The sequence below is a fragment of the Anguilla anguilla genome, chromosome 7, assembly GCF_013347855.1.
Source record: "Anguilla anguilla isolate fAngAng1 chromosome 7, fAngAng1.pri, whole genome shotgun sequence".
Taxonomy (NCBI): domain Eukaryota; kingdom Metazoa; phylum Chordata; class Actinopteri; order Anguilliformes; family Anguillidae; genus Anguilla; species Anguilla anguilla.
The window spans coordinates 47,691,027-47,713,665 of NC_049207.1; the positions used below are offsets into that span (position 1 = coordinate 47,691,027).

Genomic DNA, 22,639 nt, shown 5'->3' on the forward strand with positions numbered 1-22,639 from the left:
GACACCGTGACACGCACTCTGTCCGTTGGCTGAGCCATGTAAGTCCCGACTCACTGTGGCCACCAAAGAGTGGGCGTGGTTAACCACTTTGGCCCTGGCTACTGTCCATCTACAGACCTAATGATACTACACCAAAATCTGATTGGCTAACCAACGTGTGCATGCCCCGCCAATCACTAGAGAGGTGGACTCGGGTGACCTACCCGGTTAAATAAAGTAAGATAAAGGTGATTAATCCAAAACCCTCCCAGACCTGAGCAGGGGAGATGTAGTTCTCAAACTCTCCACCCCTTTCCAGGAGAGGATAAAAGCCTGCTGACACAACACCAGAGGGAAAGTAGGCACCCAGACACCTGGATATCAACGCACAGCGAGGACATTTTTATCACCACAGGGGGAGGAACCTTCCCTTTTCTAAAGAAATATGATTGTTTTCAAGAGTACATTACATTTTCCATGGGTATAAATATCTTTTAAAAAAAAATTTTTTTTAAACAATTCAAGATATACATTGGTTCCTGTGCCTTTGTCTGAACAACCATGTCTCTAGTTTTATCTTCAATCGCGTCCTAAAAAAAAAAAAAATGACAAAAATTAAACTCAAACCTGCAAAAATAAATTACACACACCTAAATAATTACGGTTTAATAATTAGGACTCTGTGAAACAGCTTTGGGGGCCATTAAAGCCAAGGGGAAAGGTTAAAGAGGTGACTTTGAGGGTTCAAGGGAAGGGGGGAGGGGACGGGCTCCCTGGCAATCAACCAGTCCTCGTTTAGCTCGTTATCCCAAACCCGTCGGGGGAGGTCAGAGGCCACACAAAAGAGCAGTGTGCCCTGGGTAATCCCGTCGCCTGTCCGCTCTGACCGCGAGGGTCGCTGTGGCCCTCAGGGGCCCCTGCTGTGGACCCCCAGGCCCCTCAGCGTCGCCCAGGAGTCTGGGAAGTTCATCTGGAGTCTGGAGTCTGGACACTATCCCCCCCCCCCACCCCCACAAATCCCCACTCCCCCACGTGAGCTGGACACAGCCCAACAGCCCACTGGGGACAGACCATCAACCTCCAGACCACACAAACGGCCCAAAACTGGGCCCAGCGCGGCTCTACGGCACTGCCATTTTAGGAGCTTTTAACTCCTGAAAACTGAAGTGTGCTAACCGGGAATTGAAGTAAAGGTTTTTACAGTTAGCCTAACACGATGAAGCTCCTAAAGAGGAATGCAAGCAGGCAGGAAAGCTTCAAGCAACTTGAATCTTATCCATTTGAAAGATATCAAGATATGTAATAAAAATAAAAAAAACTTTGGAGGACACTCCAGCCAAATGAAATCCAGTTACTGTGCATTAACCGCACACTGCACTCAACAGCTGCGTTTGTGAGAACTACACATAAAAAGACACTTATGACCATCTCAGATGCAGCTCTGTGGGGGAAACTCATAACCCAGAAACCCACAGAACTGAGTAAATATTCCTGCCTCACTAAGACAGTGGCCCATTCTTTCAGACTGAAAAAAAGAGTACTATCTCCCCCTGCAGCCCATAACTGGAATCAAGTGGTTTTTTTTTTTTTTTGGCCTCCCATTGGTTCACCATGCACACACTGTCATATAAAGCCCTAAAATATACATATCATTTTTGCTGCATCTGTAGACGAGTTCATTAATGGGATTCTATGGACAATTCATCAACTACATCAAGTTAAGCTTTTACAATAAACACCAAATAATAACAATATACGCATTAATTTCAGTGAAGCTTAATCAGGAGTTTAACAATCTGAATACAGTTATGACATTCACACGCACAACAAAACTCAATGTTTTGGGTTTAACCACATGGAAGTTTTTATGAAAGTAATAAGCACGCAGACGTTTCTCTTAATTTCACGGACACACTCTCCTGTATTTGGTTTCCAGTCTTCCTGCCAGCAGATGTAGCCCAATTTGAGCGTAAATTCTGCGCAGGTTAGCCTTCCCCCTCGCCGCTCAGAGCTCTCCGTTCGGAGGCCCTGGCTCGCGTTTCCGAGGGGTTTTTTCCTGTAATTGCACAAATGCGGCGGAACAAACTTTCCGTGTCGCGGAAAACGCCCTCCCCGACAGCCGGGGCTTTGTTTGCCTTGGGTTCCGGCCCGGTTCCTCGCGCGCCTTTGAAAGAGGCCGTGGTTTCGGCTCGCGCCGCGACCTGCCAAGATCCGCGGCCGAGCGCGGGACCCGAGCGCTCTCCCAAAACCTGCTCCGGAAGAGAGACCCCCGGAGAGCCCGAGACTCCAGCTCCCTTTCCCACAAACCCTGTGACCGAATCCCGAGGTCGCTCAATGCGCCAACGACGACCATTTCAAAACTCGCTATCTTTTTTTTTCTTTTTTAAATACTGCTTTTCTGTCCTTTGATTGTGCAACACCTCATGGCAAACCTAGCAGAACAATTTATGATAAGTCTACAGAATTACAGCAAGCACACTAACACGTTTTAGACTGGGCCATAGATTCTGTCCTAGACACGCTCACAGCACATAAGGAAGTCATCGTATTGTACTTGTGCTGATGACTGTAAAAGTGATGTCACCTCTTTACTGACCCTACATTTTAACTAATGATTTCAGGAGGGAAAATCATTGATGTGAACTGTTCACAGACACGAATGGGCTGTACACAGACACTGGGTTATATTCCACCCATCACAGCGAACCGAGGAGGTGAAGCCAGGCCCAGTATTCACAAAGCATCTCTGAGTAAGAGTGCTGATCCAGGATCAGTTCTGCCATGCCCGCTCATAATGGTTAAGAGATGAACAGGGGAAGACTGATCCAGGGCAAGATGCTGCTCAGATGCTTTATGAATACGAGCCCAAAGCTCTGATGAGAAGGACTGGGAGTTACGGCAACGGGTTCCGATGCTTCAAACAGACATGAGACAGACAAGCGCACCCCTCCCCCCCATTTGAGAGGCAGGAGTTCGGCCTTACCTGAACTCCATCTGTCGCCCCCCCTGGGAATCGTCCCTGGATCCCCTGTAATAGTGGTACCCCTCCTCCTGTGAGAAAACCACAACCACTCGATCAATTAACCAATCAAAAAACAGGCAGTTTGACCAACAAACCAATCAGTCAGTCAGTCAGTCAGAAAGACAGACCATTTTTCTATACAGCCATTTCTAAATATGTTGTAGCACAGCTCTTCATAACGGACATTTCTGGGTTTAATATTCATGTCAGCAGATCTCCGCAGCACTCACTGGACATGGGCGATAAGCATCTGACCACAACAATGCAAAAGCCTGCTTGTGATCGACAACTTGCCTATATAATAAGTGTTTCGCATACATATCTCCTCTAGTCCTCGGAGGAACTTAGCATGACTGACTGGATTAAAAGCCCCACACAAAACAAACTTTTTCTTTGAACTAGATGCAATGTACACTGAACCATTACAAAATTCTGGCTGTACAGTTCATTCGAAGATGGTGATTTGGAGCTATGCCCGCATGTCTTGTGTACAAGCACCAGGTGGCATTAGAGCGAGGATAAGCAGCTTGTAAAACTCAGTATTCCACAAGGGGGCGACTGTAAGCTGTCAGTAGTGATATGATACCCACTCCCTCAAACGTGCACACGTTTAATAAGCGTAACCTGACTCCCTGCCTACCTGGCAGGGCAGATAATTATATGGATGAAGCCGGGTTCATATTTCAGATCCACAAGACAGACTGTAATATTACACATCATAACAGAAACAAGCTTGGCTTGTTTCTATTCAGGCCAAGTAGAGAGGTAGAATTATAAATCATGAAAATGGCAACAACAAAAAAAAGTCTTCCAAAAAGTGCTGCATTTAAGCATAACCCCACATTTCCTGTTCAGAAAATTTACTCAAAACTGAGAATAATGTTCAACGGAGTTTTTAATTCTTTTAAAATGACCGAAACCCTGTGTACAATGCGGGTTAACCCATTCACACAGTCGGTGAACACAGGTTTTATCCAAGTTGTTGCTTCGGTGCGCGAGGGGTACGGCTCACCCTTCGGGAGGGGGGGGCGTTCCTGCGCACGTTCCCAAAGTGAGCGTTCTCGTGGTACCCTCTGTGGTCGTCTCCGTGGTAATTGCGGGGGCCTCCGTTTGGGTAGTACCGCGGGCCGTCGTAGTCAAAATCTCTGTGGTAGGCTTCCTCGGGTCTGTTGAAGTCTCCCCTCCTCTCAGCCATATTCACCACTCTGTTGTAGGGCATCTGGAGAAAAAAAAGACACGCAAAGAGAGTCATCCCCAAACTTAATGCAAAAACCATCTCAAAACCCTGCTCTCCTAATATATCCACTCGCTGGTTCACCATTTTAAAAAAAGATCACAGGGGTGAGTCACACAATTTTACACCAGGAGCAAGAAATGGAATGTCTGCTTTCATGACACTGAACTGTTTTAATTAACCATCGTTTAACTCTCATATATATGGGTGGAGCTTGCACTGAAGGGAGTGGCTTTCACAGTGACAGACAGCTCATCTTGAGAGAGTAAGTGAAAATGAGAAAATTTTCAAGGAATCCTTCGTAGAAAACTGCCAATGCCTTTTCAATACACATTTTGCAGCTCCGTTACCAATTAGGGACTGACAGTACAAAACGTGCTTATGGGACTTTTTACATTAAGTGTAAACATAACTTAAGAACGCATTAATGGAAAAGATGAGGAATTAAAAGCATGACAGAAATCATTTATCATTTCAGGTAATTAGCGCAGACTCATCGCTTCACTGAGACAACACTTGCTGTGAATACTTTCCATTCATCACAAAAAACCCATACGCAGGGGGCCTTCGAAATTAGGCCCCAAATCATACACTTACAGAAATTTAAAAGCATTTCCTAAATCTACGCTACTGATACGTGCGAGTTCTTCTGACGCAAAATAAAATGATTTTGTACGTCTGACGCTCACCTCCCTTTCTGGATGGAAATGCTCATCGTAAGCTGCTCGGATAGTGCTCCTGTCTCTTCTGTACGCCACTAAAAAAAGATCAAAGGGAACGTGAAACTTAGAGACGGATATTCATTAACGCTCCAAACACAGAACCCACTGGACAGAAACCTGTGCCTTCTGCCAATTACGCTTTAGTGGAACACTGTGTGTTAGTTCGCAGCTAAACGATGATTACAGATATCAAATTACCGCTTTTAATAACAGCAGCAAGGAAAGCTCACTATACCCTACAATTACTCTCTGAATAGGCCCCAGTGGTTTTTTTTCCCCAAAGTGATAAATTGGTACTTTTTACCTGGCTAAAATGTGGCTACGTTGTTAATGACGCCCACAGGGGGCTGTCTAACACACTGTTCACTCCCCGGAGGGTCACTAGAGGCGTGCGTAGTCCCCTCAAGGGAATCAAACCACAAAACACTTATAGCTACCACAGGCTCCAAGAAAAACCAGTCCCCAGTGTTTGGTACAAGATGCGGAGCCAGCAGTGCAGTTTTGACGGTCTACATCCGTAGGCTCACATGCACACTGCCAGACCGGTTTGAGCAACGCAGATTGCACAAACAGTGTCTTCTGAACTGTTGTATGCTCCGACAAGATTTACGGGTAACAAGTGTGCATGTTTTTTTCCCAATAAGTAACTTACATGTTTCCAACAAAATGTGGCAATAATTTGAATTAAAAGTGGTGACTATTTGTCCCCCAGGAAAAGATTCTGAATGCGCCATCAAATACGTTCACCTGTTCCAAATAGTAACGTCCCTTGTGTACGTTTTAGACGTACGTTAAAAACAACGGAACTTCCTACGGGTCATGCTATTCGCGCACAAGGAACGTTGGGGAATAAGGTTGACAGCTATTTCAAAAGGACATAACGTTGTTTTCGTCAAACACGCGCTGGAACCAAAATATTTTTACAATTTATTTACAAAATAACAGTAAATTATTACAACTTACTCCTTTAATGTCTTCAGGAAGTACTGGTGGCTGGAAATCTCAAACCTGCGCAAATGGAATGTTGCAAATTCACAGGACATTCACTTCAATGGGCTAGATCAGTTTCCTTGTCGCCACCTGTTTGATTCCAGTACGCGCAGACTTACATAGTACTACTTATGTAGCGTAGACATACGTAGCGTAGTCGGAAAACGCACTTAAAAATCAGAAAGTTTCACAAATACTGTACGGACAATTTAGCTTTGCTAGCTAATGTTAACTAATCCTGCTACAAAGATTATTTGTACCAGCTATTCTGCCAAAAGCTACTGTTTTGCGATTTATAAAGTGCAGACAGGTTGTAGGCCACTGTTCCACAACAAACGTGTAAACTGCATTAGCATTACCGGAGATAGTGGAAGGGCCTGTAAAAAAAACTGCACCAAGATTCCGTAGCTAGATAACATTACATGCTCAAGCAAACAGGCTAGCAACAATTCTGTGCACGAAACAAACATACCAGAGTCGTTAACTGCAATAGACCGTTAGACCTATCCAGTCTACAACATTTATATTATTCACATAAATAGTAAGGGAAAAGTCTTCGATTCAAATATACATTTGACGTTTTCCAGCTAGCTGGTTATAGCTATTCATCCATCTTTAGCACACACGTGATATCCTCTACTTTCGATGGTTTCCCTTTTGGGTCGTCATTTCCGCTGTGTGATATCCGTTTAACTCATTGAAGGACACTAGTGGAATTCACATTAGTTATTAATCTTTTCTTGTGTGGTGTCCACTGAGGCTGGTTTCTGTGTTGGTCGATTTTGGATTATGGAGTATGGATCAGTACGTCCATCGCTCAAATGTGCTGCAATTTCGTTTTTCCCGTCTCGGTGCCATGTAGATATTTTCATGAAGTTACTGTAGCTGTGCACATTGCGATCTAGAGGAAATTCATTCAGGACTATTCGAAGCCTGATGTATGCTACAAGCTCCTCTTGAAAAGCATCCGCTTGTACCCTTCAAAAACAACAATGTGATACATTTCCACAACATTGATAAAACAAGACAATAAAAAAAATCGGGAAAAAAACAAAGGGTAGCATGCATTAAAAATTCACATGGCTAAAAACATAGTAGTAAAGGGATTAGTAGATTTTTTAAAATTGAGTACAGAAATTGCCTTCACTGTAAAGGCAGTCTTTACTTTCCTGACTTTTCCTGAAAGTAAAGGACTGATAAAATGTTGTAAAACAATACTAAGGTCTTTGAATTCTTTACTATTTTTCATAGTAAAGAATTTAAATATTTTCAATTATTTTTTCATAATTCTTTCAAATTGTTGGTGCAGGCAGGCTATATTCACCAGAGGTTACCAATACCGGTTTACTAAAACCCTCCCTCCTTCGTCAATGTAATGGTCAATGGCCATCTAGCAGACACAAAACAAAGAAACAGGCAAAAAACGCCAACAGCAGAAGGAAGTTATACTTCTAAATTACAGGACTCAAGGAAGCCACACATTTAAGAACACTTTCTTCAGTAATGAGGACTAGCTTGGTGACTGAGACAGGCACATTTATGTATGAAAAGTGTGTCTAAGGGATTTTTTGTCACACCAATGTATTAACAATATAGTTGTATGTTTATTTTCTTCATTAGGACATCTCTCTCACACACACACAGACTCACACACGAGCACGCACACACACATTTGCACAGTACCTCAAACGTGAACTCCACCTAAAAACAAAACAAGAAAAAACGCTTTGAATAAATCAGCCTTGCTCTGTGCCACCTTTGGCAACTGAGTTACTGAACATTTTGTTTGCAATCTCTGATCTCTTTGCCACATTATGTGGATCCCAGGCGCTGTCCTGTCATTCCTGCAGGAAGCTGTAGAGCAGAGATGCATGCTGAGCATTGTGCCGAAACACCAGATCCAGCATGCCCAGCACTTGCATCGCCTGCCTTCTATCAGAGAAAAGAGCTTAAGATGATAGACTACCCTGACAGAAAGCCAGATGCAATGCTGGAGCAGGGCCCGGCAGCCAGGCCCTGATTTATAACGCAAAGCCAGACTTACGGCTAAGTAGAAAGTCTTCAAAGAGCTCACCTCAGAGAAATGAGCTGGGAAGCACGTGGATCTGAGCCAGTGAGCGCCGTATTGATTCCTGCACGCGTAGGAAACGGGGTACACAGCAGGTTTTCCTCAGTCATGCATACTTACATACTTTTACTCAGTGATGGAGAAGCCGTGTCGCTAACACAGGCTCGAGAGCACATCGACTCGAATATATACGACCATTAGACCACAGGGCCCGTGAGTAATGTTCCCCAGGACCCCAGTGCTCATTCATTGACGTGAATTACACTGACAACGGCTGAGGAATTAATTTCCCGAGATTTTATATGAGTGACGTCCTGCTACACAGGATACTGCTACTCGCAACCATAGACTGTATAAGCTTGCAACCGCAAGCAAGCCACATAATGGTGGTTTCGCATTTATTTTACGATAGTTACTGAAACGCCCTGTAGGGGATTTTTTGGGTTACTACTGACATTACCAATATTTAATGTTTGAATTTTGTTTGAAATTTTATAACTGAATTCAAAGGGGGGGGGGGGGGGGGGGTAATTCAAGTAAGCTTAATAAATGACATAGACCTGAAAGTGTCCTGAAAAAATTTAAAGCAAAATTCAAAAATCATAAGACGCCAGCTGACACAATTTAAAATATATCGGCCGAGAACCTTCACTTCCCCACCACAGAAATATCAAGAAAAGTGAGAAAAGTTGAGACTTGAGAAAAGTGTTGTGATGTTCTTCCCCGTTACCTTGTGTAAATCTGTATTCCCATTGCTTGTAGGAAACAGAAAACAAAACTGCCTGGTCCGCTTAAAGGGACCACGAGATGTTACGTGATGCAGCTCTTTCAACAACCGTGAACTGAACAAGCACCGTGGCTTCTGCGCCTGGGATGTGCTTTGGTGAGCTGCTAAGTAAATGAAGAATTCGTCATTTTATGCAATTTCTCCGTTTAACACAAATCCGCAGCCCGACTGTTTTTCTTTCATAAAATTGGTCTCCAGATTGATTGGATGGATTGCACCATGTGACCAACCGACTGGAGTTTCCACGACAGCTGGAAGCTGTGAGATCTCGGCGCTTCGCTCGTTTTAAAAAAATCAAAATTGTGTTCATATTTCAATTGAAACAGAGTTTCGGAAGGATGGGAGACAAAAAGAGTCCGACAAGGTAATGCATAATTTCCATTCGTGACACCGAGACATGGACGTGATGAAGATGCGGTGAAGGAATCGAAACGTTGAGCGAGTGCTGTGTGTGTGTGTGAGTGTGTGAATAAGGCAGCTGCTTCAGCGCAGCAACCATGGCGGACTGGCTGTTTTATTACAATGTCAGATCATGTACCCCGTAAAACGCACCAGTTTCGGTTCAAAGGGGGTTTTCATCAGATGTTTACAAACAACTGAGCACGCCAGCATACCGAGCACCCGAGATCGCGAGTTTTAAAGGTGTGTTTTTGTCTGGTTTTGTTTGAAGGCCGAAGCGGCAACCCAAGCCCTCTTCTGACGAAGGATACTGGGACTGTAGCGTTTGCACATTTAGGAACAGCGCCGAGGCATTCAAGTGCATGATGTGCGATGTCAGAAAGGGAACGTCAACACGGTAAGTGAATTAGTGATCCTCGATAACATAACTGCCATTTTCCTTCCATTGTAACTGGCGGTGTACATCCAAGCGTTAATGCCGCAATGTGGGTCATATGTTTGTACACCAACTAATAAACAATGCATTTAATCAACGAATAGCTAGTTCGGAAATCTTAATGCTAACGTTTGCTAGCTCTTAGCTGGCTAGGCTAACTTACATCGTAAGATATTACCTAACTAGGTAACGTTAGCAATTTTGTTAGCTGTCAATGTTGTGGGGTAGTAATAAAAACCTACATGATGTTTCAACAGCATATCTTGTTTTATCCTCTTTTAAGGATATGCGTTGATGTTTAGGTATGCATTTCCCCCCAAAAAAACTAACGTAGTAAGCTAGCTAGCCTTTTCAAGGGAAGACAACCTCGCAGTGAAATACTGCCTGAAACTTCGTTTTCATATGAACATCTTGCAACTGGCGCGAATTAAATCATAAATCGTGTGCTCCATTCTGGCTCACTGGTTAGCGAGCTATGGATAACCGCAAAACATTTTTCATTATAATCTATCATCAAATATGTGACCTCATTCACGGTTTTCGATTAAATGCGGAATGTTTCAGCGTTGGTCAAATTAAGTCCGTCACACAGCCAACTTAACCAATTACCGTTTATAAGTCACGCTGTGGTTGTAAAACACTTCCGTGAACCAAAACTCTTCGGAAAGGGCAGTGGTCCAAACAGAGCTTTTAATAACTACCCTGCAAATCGCCTCGGAGGAGGAAGAGGGCGTTTAAATGAGATTGTACGTCATATCAAGTTGAATAAAGATTTGGCAGATGACCACATGCACGGCTTTACTCCAGCAGTTCATCAGTCCATAAGTAATTTTTCACAGCCAAGACAACACCCAAGTTAAGTAAATATTCGTTGAGAAACCGATTGAGTGTGGAATTTGTTTGACGGGAAATTAACCCTGGTTGAAGAATTAACTTTCAAGGTTAATAAGAGAGCCTCTAGTTTCTCTTTGGTACGGCTGACATAGTTCAATGCACTTGAAGATGTTTCTTTTTCCGTGACACAGTGTCATTAATTGTTCGTTTAATCTGAGCAGACCCTATCCGATTTTGTACGTGACAAATGGGAAATGGGAAACGGAAAACCCTCTTAGATATCCCATCACGAACAGGCTGTGAGTTACCTCCATTGGAAATAAAAGGAACGGTTTAGTACTCGGCTTCAAATAATCCTGAGACGCAATCTAAATTACAGATGATCTAGTTTGCATTAGTCTTCGCGCGGTGACAGGGCTGCAGGGGATGATGACCCGGAGGGAGGGGCGGGGAGACATTCGATCACTGCAGCTCACACGCCATCAATCACGCCAGAATCTTTGGTTCTGGGAGAGGCTACAGCGACGCCAGCTGACATTACCAACCCCCAGTTACAGTTTACCGACATTCGTCATTTTCAGGGTAAAAAGTGTTATTTAAAAGCCACCTAAAAGAAACCCAATGGTTGTCGCAAACGACCCCATCTTCTAATGCAGACCAGAGTTGTCCGAATGTAGCTTGCAGTCTAATGTTTCAGTCGTGATGTGTGCGTTATTTATATATACTTTTTTCTTTCTTTCTTTGATTTCATTAAGTGGCGATGTCACAGTATGCACACTACCGAAATGTCTGTATTTCCTAAAGGAAACCGCGACATTGGGCTTGTGTGTGGGGGGTGGGGGTCATCCTCCTGGAGCTGACAGACCTGCTAAAAGTAGCGGCCTTCAACAGCAGCTGTCAGGCACGATATGCTCCCGTGTTCATTAGTATTCCAAGGCTTAATCATTGTGCCATCATCGGGCATCGCCTGGTTTCACAGGGACGTTTCATCATAACTGGGGTTGCACCAATCGGATGAGAGAGAGGGGGTAATGTCTCCTCCAATCTGCTTTATGCTCTGAGCAGCTGGATTCTTACTGTGATGAAGGTGACATGGTTGCAGGTCAGATCACAGAACTGTGGTATGGCTAATGCGAGCTAGACTTGGGTTCGGCTGCGTTGTGACATGGTCACAGTATGGAGTACACTAATGCTTGCTGGTGAACATGAGGTGGACTTAATGAAGAAGGTGACATAATAGGCTAAACGACACAGTTCTAGGATTGTTAATGCAACCTAAATTTGGTGAAATGGTGACAGGGAAAAATAAAACAGCCGGGTAATTGGTGACATGCTCACAGGTCGGATTGCACTGTTCATGTCGTCTAAACTCATAGTGTGCTCCACCAGTCTGTGTTTCTGGAGAGTTTGTCCACATGACCACAGACCTGAAGATATTCATGGATCAGTGGGAAATTGCATCTATTCCGTCTAACCAGAAATCGGTCCCGAATAATGGAAGCATGTGGCAGTTTTCTGTTTCAAGTGTGTAAATATTAGACGTTGTTGTGCCTTATCTGCATTGTTTTAGATTCTTGCAGCAGAATCACTTTCGAATCGAAAGGATTTTTAATCAAGTAGGCCTAACTTGAGGATGGGCAAATGCACACTGATACTCTGTGCACTTGGGAGAACGTTGCGTGCGGTGCAGGGATTTTATAACGAAGATTCATGTTTTATGAAGCACGTTCTGTGCATATCTCTGTGTTATGAGATGACGAACAGAGTGAAACTATGTTATTGAAAGCACATTGATGCAGTTGTGGGCTGGAGATGTTTCACAGTGAGTTCTCAGTTTCGATATTGCACTGCGGTAATGGTGTGCAAGCTACTGCGTGTCAGAGCTTCACGCATTTACACAGTCACCCACCTTTGCTCGTGCTTCAGTTGCGCCTGCATCTTTGGCCCTTTTAAACCCATTGGTCCTCATCAGTTGTCAAGAGTGCATGAGCCAATCAGTCAGAAGGGAAAAGTTGAGTTCCAATTGCCGTATGCATGTTTTGGGGTGGTGTGGTGTTCATGTTCCATATCAGGAAGTAAAAGCATATAGAACACTGCTGTACAGAATTTTTCGTTACTGCATCCTTAATGAACAAACATTTGGACAGATAGTAAAGGAGAAGCTTGTGGACCTGATTGAAAACCATTTGTCATACACAGTAACAGCAAACTAAAGAAAATGGCTTAATGTTCAAAGCATTGGCAGAAATTGAAGAATGTCTCATTAGTGGCAAATAATGTTCATTTGCCTATTCAAAAATGAAAGTAAGGAACCGCAAACTCATTAAAAACAAACCTTATAGCCGTGGTCATTCCTCTCACAAAAACTGGAAAAAGTGGAAGCAGTCATTAAGACAGTACTGACCGTGCAACTGGTCTGTGCTAGATGTAGCAAAAGTGCTAATTGAAAATTGATAAAATGCCAGTCCATCAAGTGTCTGTAAATTAGCTTGATGTAATGGAGTCACAAGAGGAGCAAAGAAATAGCAATTAGCCAATATATGAAAGAAGATTAATTAGCATTGAGTCAATTTGGAAGCGTATGAATGAGCATTTAGCCAATATGAATACAGATGAATTCCTCAAGCCTCGTTTCGCACCTTCAGCACCTGGATTCTTGGTAAATCCCAGTGTATGTGTGCTGAAATCCCACCTCTGCTCAAAATATCTCAATTTGTGTAATGTGTCAGGTCCTCAGAACGAGCTTTAAATGGATGCAAACCAGCTTTTAGCCATTTACCCGTTCTTGTGCAATGGGGTCTCACGAACAAGCAAATGCTAACGTGACGTGGCAACACAAAGTAGATGTTTTCCACGGGCTGCTAGCGTGTCCTGTAGAGCCACAATGAAAAGCAGGACAAGACATGCGATACAAAGGGCACGGTGCTAATGAAAGCAAGCGCCAACTGCAACACACACACGCTAGGCAGATGTACAAGATGAAGAAATTTACTAAGCTGTTTTAAGAGCATCGGGGTTTATTTGGTCCATCTGCAAACAGCTGGGAATTTAAACAATGGAAGGACAGTTCAAGTAAAAGATTACCAGGCAGCTTGAGAGACAGAACTGCGTGACGTTTGATCTTAGAATCGATGGTAAATTCTTTATGACCTCCTAGTGCAGCTTGAACGACTGGTTAGGTGATGGCGTACGAATGAAAGAATCATTGCTCCCCCGGTTCTGCAGTCCTGTGCTGATAATATGAGTCACCTGTAGCACATGTGTAGGTCTTGACAGGTTGACACACTTGTGGGTTCTAGAGGGCCGTAACATTTCTGCTCCAGGTCAGCCGGTTGAGCCCTTGTGTATCTACTGTGTGTGTGTTTTGGGTTCATCTGCAGTTCACTTGCTTATTTTCAGGAATCCCTGATAAGAGTGTGTGGCTTCTTTCTTAGCGAGAGAATGTGGTTTCTCTGCTCAATGCTCTTTCACTCCTAATTTCACCGGTATCTGAAGTCACGCCAGCGGTTGCAGCTGCAGACTGCGTTCAGCCGAATGAGGAACTGAAAGTTCTGAAACGGGATGTTTTTGCTTTCTTTGTGCCGTGTACTCACAATCCCGCTTCCTTTGTCCTGTGAAGCAGTCGGTGAGTTGGGCAGAAATGACATTTGGATGTTTGCCGATCGGCACAGAGCCCTGCCGAGGTTAAAGATGTCTGCACGGCTGCTGAAGGCATTTGCGAGGCTCAGCGTTTGGCCGGTCAGCAGGGAAAATCAAATTACCAGACGCCATTGTACAGCCAGAAGGGATGAGGCCAAATTCGGTCATTTTAATGGTCGCGGGATCACCAATCCATTATTTGATCAAATGGCTGTTGAAAAATTAAAATCAATATAAATCTAGTTGTTTTCTTTTTCAGTAGTATTCACAGCTCAAGGTCCGTTGTTGTTTTTGAATTTTCCTGCCCAAAACCCCCAACAACTTGAGCATGGCTCTCTATGTTTGTCTTGTATGCCACTTAGGTGCAAAACTCCATTGCTGGTAGCTCTGTGTATCCAGCGTGTTGATGTAGTGCCCTTTTGTAATCATTATACTACAAAAGAAATGTTTTCTATGATCATCGGCGGCAGTCTGCACTGCCTGCTACCGACTGAGATGTCATGATTTAATGAGTTTGCATTTAATGCATGGATGCGTTTTTAATTTCGCCCCCGTGCGCCAAGCGTACTGCAGTGAAACTAATGTTATGTAAATTAAAGGGCCAGCCGCGAATGTGGGCCACTTAAAATTACAGGCGTGATTATTCCGGCGTCTTCAGATAACACGCCAAGGTTCCCCAGGAGCGTGAGCGCACGTCTCATTTTTCTTGTCGTCGAATAACAAAAAAAAAGGATGACCCGCTGAACAAAAGAGGGAAAAACCTGGGCCTGCGTATGAGGGGAGACTAATTGGTTGTTGATTTTATTTTTCGGCAAACAGGAAAGGGATTATGTGTACATTTTGTAAACGAAGTCTCGCAGGAGCAGGGGGCGAGGCCGCGGAACCGTTTCAGACTGTGGGAGGCTGGGAGCCATCTGTTAAGTACGGAGAGATGGAGAGCAGAGGCGGGGGGGGGGTGAGGGAGGGAGAGATGGAGAGCAGAGGCGGGGGGGGTGAGGGAGGGAGAGAGGGAGAGCAGAGGCGGGGGGGGTGAGGGAGGGAGAGATGGAGAGCAGAGGGGAGTGAGGGGGAGAGAGATGGAGAGCAGAGGGTGTGAGAGATGGGGGAGGATGGCAGAGAGACGGTCTGAGAGAGGGAGGGAGTAAGAGAGATGGGGGAGGAAGGCAGAGAGAGAGATGGTCTGAGAGGGAGAGAGAAATGGAGGGAATGAGGGAGACTAGGCATGAGAGGGGGGGAAGGAAAAAAAGAGAGTGAGAGAGAGAGGGAGGGCGTGTGCGGCGTGTTTTGTCTGCGTGGGCGGCTGCGGACGCTAATTATGCTCTGCGTCTTCGCTCTCGTCTCTTTCACCACGGCGACCGACCCGTAATTGAGGCATCGAAACAAGGCCGCCGCCGCCTAAAAAGGCTGTTGCTTTGCGGTCGTTAAAAGGGGTTGCAAATGTTTGCGTGCGTTTCTCTAAAGATTAAGTCCCTAATGTTGCGCACTCACACTGTGCTTGAGCAGCACCGAGCAGATGGATTCCCTTCGCTAACGTTGTGCTTTCCCTGCCTGGGAACCTATTTAGGGGCCTCGGAATTGAGATGAAAATGCACCAGCAGCTCGTTGCCTGTCGTATAAAAAAACATTACCGTTCCTTCATAGCCGGGTTAAAAACGACCCTCGGTAGATTAAATGCGAGCTATGTTGTTTTGTAGACGCTTTGTTTTCCTTCCTGCCAGAGTAACGCCACAGTTTCAGTACTGCGGGTCATGCTGGCGTATGGCTGTATTTTTAGAAATGTCCGTCATGTCCTCAGAAGAAACAGAAACCAATAAAAACACTTAAATGTGTAATGAGGGGTGACTGGACAAGTGAAATTATCAGGCAATTCCCGAGAGCTTTGCCAAAGATCTGGCCATACAGGATCCCGAGAGGGAATATTTGGGTTGAAAAAACGAGTGAAGCACTAGTAGGTAAAATTTCTGTGGGTCAGAAATATTTTCAAGAGAAATTGTACAAAAAAAAGCCTGGACATAGCTCCGCTGATAGCATAGCAGACCCATAGCATAGCTGATCAGATGGATGGATTCTAAAAAGGCCAATTTAGATGATACTCTTTAAAATATTTAATGAATAATCCAAGTGCTTAAGATGGAAAAGAGAGATTATGAAATATCTTCTGGTCTTTGACAGATTTTCTTGTTTTTAAGGATTAGAATTTTTATATGGATATGCCCTTTAAGAATATTTGTCAGAAAGAAACGCTGCCTGGGGCAATGGTTGCAGAAATCTCTCTACAGTGCTTATATATGATATAATTATTGTGACAGAGAAGAGGCTGGCAACCCATTTGGAAAAAAAAAAACAGAGCTATAATTACTGCATTCATGTGTGACATCCTTTTGTCCTCTTAAGCAGAGCATCCTGTATATTTCCTGTTCAAGGTGGGAGGAAGAGGAAGCCAGAAAGAGGAGGATAAAGGTTTTGGTTTTTGTAAAGGATAGCTGGAATGCATCCAGGAGAACATGCAGTATTCCGTGGAGCAAAGCATGACTGTGAACTTCCGAGTATCTGGAAGGGAAAATGTCGGAAAGGCGCATCTCAAAATGGTGGCGCCTCGGCAACAGGAGATGATAGGAAAATGGGTGCGTGAGGATTGGAGTGGAGGAGGTCCGAGGACTAAGCCCTGGGGAACTGTAAGGGGACATGATGAAGCCAGGGGACCTGGTGAACGAGGCTGGAGGAAAAAGTCTTGAGCAGTTTCCGGAGAGTTCCTGCACGGGGGGGGGGGGAGCTCGACTGTTGTCAAAACAAGGGGAGGCAGAAGTGTGAAGCGCAGGGAACGCTAATGGGACGAGTGAAACCGGGGACGGAAAAAAGGCAATTAGCTGTGCTGCTTTGTAGCAGCGAGACAGAGAGCTGGCCAGGAAGGGCTAGATGGAGTAAAGAGCCTTAAGAGCAAGATGAGACGAGGAGTTAATGTAATTATTGTTGTGCTGAGTACGAGGAATTATACGACAGCTGTTTTCTGTTCATTTACTCAGGGCCTTTTAATATCCTAATTTCATTGTGACCGACTCCATTAGAGGGGGAAAATGTGCTTTCCAAAATAGATCGCGCGAGCGGGCCTATTGATCGGCAGGCCAAGTATTTTCAACGCGGAATATTAATGTCGGCTGCATCGAACCCTGAGAGATCCTCGCCGAAATCGATGCTTTTATGTTGTCGGCGAGTGCAAATGGAGGCCGTCCTCATGCAGTAATTGGGTACCTGTAATGCCCTCTCGATTGTGTTTACTGGCAGTATCACATTTTCGGGTTTTCCACGTGAAAATCTAAACAAACCCCCTTCCCTCCAGTTTTTTTGATTCTCGCCTCAGTGGTCCCTCGTGGAACATGCAATCTGCATAATGTATTATGGGTTTCTTTTTTTTTTTGTTTCCTAAGAATGAGAAAACATCGGTTGATGCACATTTGTGCGAGCCGAAGCTGTCGTCAGTTTCTGTGCTGTTAGGCAGACGCCTCCGAAGTGCTCCTTTCTGCCTCGTATGTAGGCCATGTATTTTTATGTTGTGGCCTTGATCCATAAATGAGCCGCCAGAAGGTTCCCAGGGAAGTCGAGCGGAACTTTTTCCTGAAATTGAAACCGTGTCTCTCAAGCGCACTGCGCATAGCACGGTGTAGCGGAAAGCTAGCAAACGTAGCCCAAGTCGTTCTAGTTAACGCTTCTTGGAAAATGTTTCTTACACGCTGCTTGTACGAAAAGGTTAGAAATGGGGCCTGCCCCGTGCCGGGTCTCCTGTTCGTTGGGAGATAATAAAGATTCCGTTCCTGGGTTTTCTGACGGTGAAATTCATTCGCAGCTCGCCGTGGGTTGAGGGCACGTAGCGCTCACCTCCCTGTCAGGTTGATGACGGGGCAGTGTGTGTGTCTGTCTGCAAGTGATCGAAAGATTACTCTCAGGAAGCCTCTGCTGTTACTGCAGAACAGATGGATCTAACAACACCCCCTCCCCCCCAACAATCTGTCGCACCCTTATGAATTTTTACCACAAAACGCAGGGAATTGTGTTTGAAGCTTACAGACGCAGCCTCTAGAACAATTGGATCGTAAAACAGTATGCCATGCTTGCAAAGCATAAGAAAGTGGAACAAGCATAGCCCAAATGTACAGTTGTACATGCAGACTGTTTGACTGAAAATGAAATTCAGATGACCCCCCCCCCCCCCCCCCCCCCCCCCCCCCCCCCCCCCCCCCCAACGGTCCATGAGGGCTTCTCATACAACCACTGCATGAACACCTCTTTGCTACACCGGAGGTGTCTACGGGTAACCTCCGTGTGTAACCTCTGTCTCTCGGTTGCCACCCCAGCCTACAGGCATCCAGTTGCCACCCGATCGGTTCTTACTCAGTATTCGGCCTTGCCTGCAGTGTTAAAATGGGCAGCTGCCTGCGGGCGAGTGTACTGGAGGGGGGCTTATCCTCCCAGCTCCTCTTAACCTGCAGGTATCATGGCAGCGGCATAAAAATATTGTGCCGTCGTCGATTGCGGTCTGGAGAGGAGGAGGACGGGGATTTCGAAAAGGAGCAGGGTTTTTGTAGCGACGCAGTAATTGCGGTAGTCGTGAGCGCGGCCGCGCGCCTGCGGTTCCGCATGAACGCCGGAGATAAAGAAGCTGCGGCGCGAAAGCGCGGGCGGCTGCGTCGAAGGAGAGGAACGGAGCCGCCGTGCGCAGACTACCGCGACGCGGATTAGCGGGCCGGCGAGCCGCTTCGTCTGGCGGCTTTCGGGAGGCTCCCGGACGCGCTTCGGAGCGGCGTCTGCGTCCCTCGTTCACAGATCGTCCCCGATTGGTTTCCGGTGCTTGTTAAGCATGCAGAAACTTTTACGTGTTTAGAAAATAGCTATGTGCTGCTTAAGCTGTTTTACAGTGGGAGTATTCCATCAGTGTACTTCATCAATGGCTGTGTGATGTCAGTATCATTGTACATAGGCCTACACGTGGCCTACAAGGATACATCTGTCTTTTTGTACTGTTTTGTGCAGGCACGCTCTGCCCGTGTTTGGTCATTCATCCACAAACTCTGTATGGTGGAACAAAAACGCCAATAACCCACATGAAAAAAAAAAGTCCACCCGGAGGAAATTTGGTCCTTACAATTTGGCATGACTACAGTTAAAGTCTTTCCTCCTGGACGATTAGGGTACATTTTGAAGGAAAGTTTCAAATGTACTGAATGGACTCATGCAGGAACCTCCAGCGAATGCACGTTGGAGCACGTGTCATCCGTTTTACACACTTCAGGGCAGCTGCGGTCTGTGGACTCGGAGGTCACACTTCCTGCCCTCGGTTTCCTCCTTCCTGTCTGTGTAGATGAGTTGAGTGAGTGATGAATGGCTGCACCTAAAACCGCATCCTTTGTCCACGCCATTAGGGCCTGAGGCGAAGAAAAAATAACCTCTGACCCACAACCTTTCTGACTGTGAGGGTCTTCAAAACGCATACCAGCGTTGAAGTAGGAAATGTTGCTCTTCTCAGTGTTTCCCAGTGGAAATAATGATATTAAGTGTGATATTAAGCCTTTTTTCTAGAAAGCAGCAGGATACTGCCCACCACGTTTATTGCTTGTTTACTATAGCATATAGCTACATTTTAACCAATCGGTGGCGTGACCGTTTAGTGTGCAGCCAATTGGAACTGAACATGAAGTGAATATCCGAACAGATGCAGACACCCACGTCAAACCTCCGAAGCTTGAATTCAGAAATAAAGCACTGTACGTCAAAAGGAAATGGTAATATTTTCCTGTTTTGTAAGTTTCAAAAAAGGAAAGTGCACATAATTATCTTGTAGCTTAATGAACACTTCAAATGGTCTTTAAATGTTAGCTTGGGTTTCGATCGAATGCCGGTCTCTGCTACCCTGGCCTAATTAGCTGTGGGCACAGTGATCTTTTTTTTGCAGGCTTTGTTCTCATGTCTTTGCTTCTCTCTTACAGGAAACCGCGTCCAGTTTCCCAGTTGGTCGCACAGCAAGTAACCCAGCAGTTTGCCTCCCCCACACAACCAAAGAAAGAAAAAAAAGACAAAACGGATAAAGACAAGAACGAAAAGGAGCCCGCAATCAAAAAGAACAGCCACAAAAAGATGAGGTGAGCTCAGGGAGTACAAGCCATACAGAAACCACGTGTTATCTTTTACACCAGATGAGACTTTTGCTGTTCTGTGCCTGTGTCTTGTCTAGTTCGCGTACGCTTTCCGTGTTTCGGTAAAAGAATACAAGGTGGCAGTAAACCAATGGCTGTGCGTCATGCCTCACTTGTGTTTGCGAGAGCTCTGTGTTCTCAGAGCACTGAGAGTGCGGAGTTCTGAGGCGGCAGTGAGCCCTTTGAAAGTCTGCAGCAGAATGGAACATCGCCCCCTGGAGTGTGATTGGCTCCTTCGGCTGGGGACATTCAGTTTTTAGCTCAGCAGGCTAACCGTGTCCATGAATAAACAGCGTGGGCTGCAGTTTGAAATCCCACAGCAGACCTAAATCCTGCTACGTGGGCAAACTGGCTCCTGGAAATTTCCTCTGGCTATTTTTCCTCAGAATCCTGTATCTTCCCTTTCTGGTTGTTCTACAACAGGGTTGTAGAACAAGGGTCAATCTGTTTCAGGATTTTGTGCCAACTTCTGCTCTTCTTATTTAATTAGCTCAATCATATCCTGATTTGACATTTGTATAAGCACCAGCTACCAATGCAGGCCTAAAAGCGCACCCTATAGACTTTACTGTGCTCAAGTACAGGAACTAGTGTAGTTTCTAGAGTTTTCAGAAAACTGAAACGAAGGTAATCGGTTGGAACAAAAACCAGCACGTAGACCGGCCCTCCAGGACCGGGCTATCCTACAGAGCATAAGTGCTGGTGAGAGTCTAATCGATTCCTTGCCCGCTCTCTCTCGCCCCCCGCAGGCCGCGGTTAAAAAACGTGGACAGGAGCAGCGCGCAGCACCTGGAGGTGACGGTCGGAGACCTGACCGTTATTATCACGGACTTTAAAGAGAAGGCGAAGGCCACGCCCACATCCAGCGCCGCCTCCGCGGACCAGCACAGCCAAAGCGGATCCAGCTCCGACAACACCGAGCGGGGGATCTCCCGGTCGTCCTCTCCCCGAGGGGAGGGCTCGTCGGTCAACGGAGAATCCCACTAAAAGACCCCGCCCCTTCCCTTCCCCAAGCCCCTCCCCCTTCCGCACCCCTGGTCAAAATTTGTCATTGCTGAACATGCACAAGTCGTAGAAACTTATGCCAAGTTATACCACAGGTCCCGTTTTGGGGGGTGAGGTTACCATCACATTTATTCTCATCACACACAGGCCTTGTGGTTGGCATTTTGGAGGTCTTCCAGAATGTTCTCTGTACCTGGTCAGTTGTTTCCCCCCACCCCCCCCTCCCAGTGAGAATTGTTAGCCATGAAAATCATTTTTTAAAGTCAATATTGTAAAATGTTTTTTTTCCCTTTTCTCCATCCTTGATACCATACACAAAAAAGAGAAAAAACATATTGTACTTTATTCCCCCAAATGGTACCGACTGTACTTTATAGCACCATTTGAATGTGGTAGTATTTGACATTAAATCAGTGTTATATTGTCAATAAACACAACTCCATGCATTTCTATCCCTTTCAAATATGAACTATATTGTGGCATGAAATGGACCAGAGTTTTAAACAAGTGTTTAAGTTGAAATATGCATTGCAGGAGAACATGTGAAGCGGCTATCTCTCTTATGTGTACATTGGCATTGATGAATCTAACTGTGATAGCAACAGAGCTTTTCTCGATGACTTATTGCACCTGCTGGTACTTGGTGTGGTTTCATGAGAAAATATTCTTTAATGGAAAAAAGTTTGTATTATGTTTTTTTTTTCTTTTTTTTGCCAACGGTTTACAGCACGTTATTATAGATCATATCACTGTTATGTTTCTGGATATACCAAGCAGTGCTGTTATATGTGTATGAGCATCTACGTTAATTACATTGTTTTACTGTCAGAAAAAGTTTATTAGTAAAAGAATGAAATTATGAAATTGTTGTTAAGAGGTCAGACCTGCTCTTCATTCATTTTATAGATGCTAGCTTATCATTAACAGTGGTTTATAATATAGAAAATGATCACAAAATAAAATTAAAGTTATAGACTCCTTCATAAAATGCATCTTATGTGAAGTTATTAACATTACATTTTCGGTAGTAGATTTACACAGATCGCACAAAAGTGCAATTGTTTATTTTAAATTCAGCCATGGTACATAGGACGGAAACGACATTCTTTAAAACTTGGAGAGGCAAGGCATTCCGTTCTGCCTGATCTACCTTCTACACAAAATATCAGGGCTGTGTTCCAACATGCATCATACTACCTAGAACGCATTGAAACTATCGCTGAGGAATAAATTGCTACTCCAAAATTGAATAATGCAATCCTGAGTATGTATATAACTCAGGCAGTATTCCTGCACACTTGGAAGGAAACAAGATCGTAGTGTACATGGTTGCCTCCTT

General features: G+C 44.9%; 2 protein-coding genes across 6 annotated transcripts in view; one reads left to right on the plus strand and one right to left on the minus strand.

Annotated features, from left to right (window-relative positions):
* Positions 1-6,612, minus strand: part of LOC118232415 (periphilin-1-like) — a 30,114-nt gene extending 23,502 nt beyond the window's left edge. For 2 of the 5 annotated variants that reach the window (XM_035427401.1, XM_035427397.1), the window contains exons 1-5: positions 6,420-6,612; positions 5,921-5,965; positions 4,925-4,992; positions 4,014-4,220; positions 2,963-3,030 (exon numbers count right to left, since the gene is read on the minus strand). In XM_035427401.1, coding sequence (XP_035283292.1) covers positions 2,963-3,030; positions 4,014-4,220; positions 4,925-4,992; position 5,921 — 344 coding nt within the window. In that variant the 5' untranslated portion in view covers positions 5,922-5,965; positions 6,420-6,612. Of the gene's footprint in view, positions 1-2,962; positions 3,031-4,013; positions 4,221-4,924; positions 4,993-5,920; positions 5,966-6,066; positions 6,393-6,419 lie in introns of those variants that run through there. The other 3 variants (XM_035427398.1, XM_035427399.1, XM_035427400.1) reach the window with 3 other exon arrangements.
* Positions 6,613-8,830: 2,218 nt separating this feature from the next.
* On the plus strand, positions 8,831-22,288 carry LOC118230985 (YY1-associated factor 2). Its single transcript, XM_035424345.1, has 4 exons — positions 8,831-9,166; positions 9,473-9,598; positions 20,089-20,241; positions 21,045-22,288. Exons 1-4 carry the CDS (start codon positions 9,141-9,143, stop codon positions 21,280-21,282), a joined length of 543 nt encoding a protein of 180 aa, XP_035280236.1. The 5' UTR covers positions 8,831-9,140; the 3' UTR covers positions 21,283-22,288.
* Positions 22,289-22,639: the final 351 nt, after the last annotated feature.

Bases quoted from the DNA above. Each gene is read 5' to 3' on its own strand.
- LOC118230985 (XM_035424345.1), top strand. From the start codon at position 9,141: ATGGGAGACAAAAAGAGTCCGACAAG. The intron at 9,599-20,088 runs GTAAGTGAATTA...TCTCTCTTACAG, and splicing joins AGAAAGGGAACGTCAACACG to GAAACCGCGTCCAGTTTCCC. The intron at 20,242-21,044 runs GTGAGCTCAGGG...CGCCCCCCGCAG, and splicing joins AACAGCCACAAAAAGATGAG to GCCGCGGTTAAAAAACGTGG.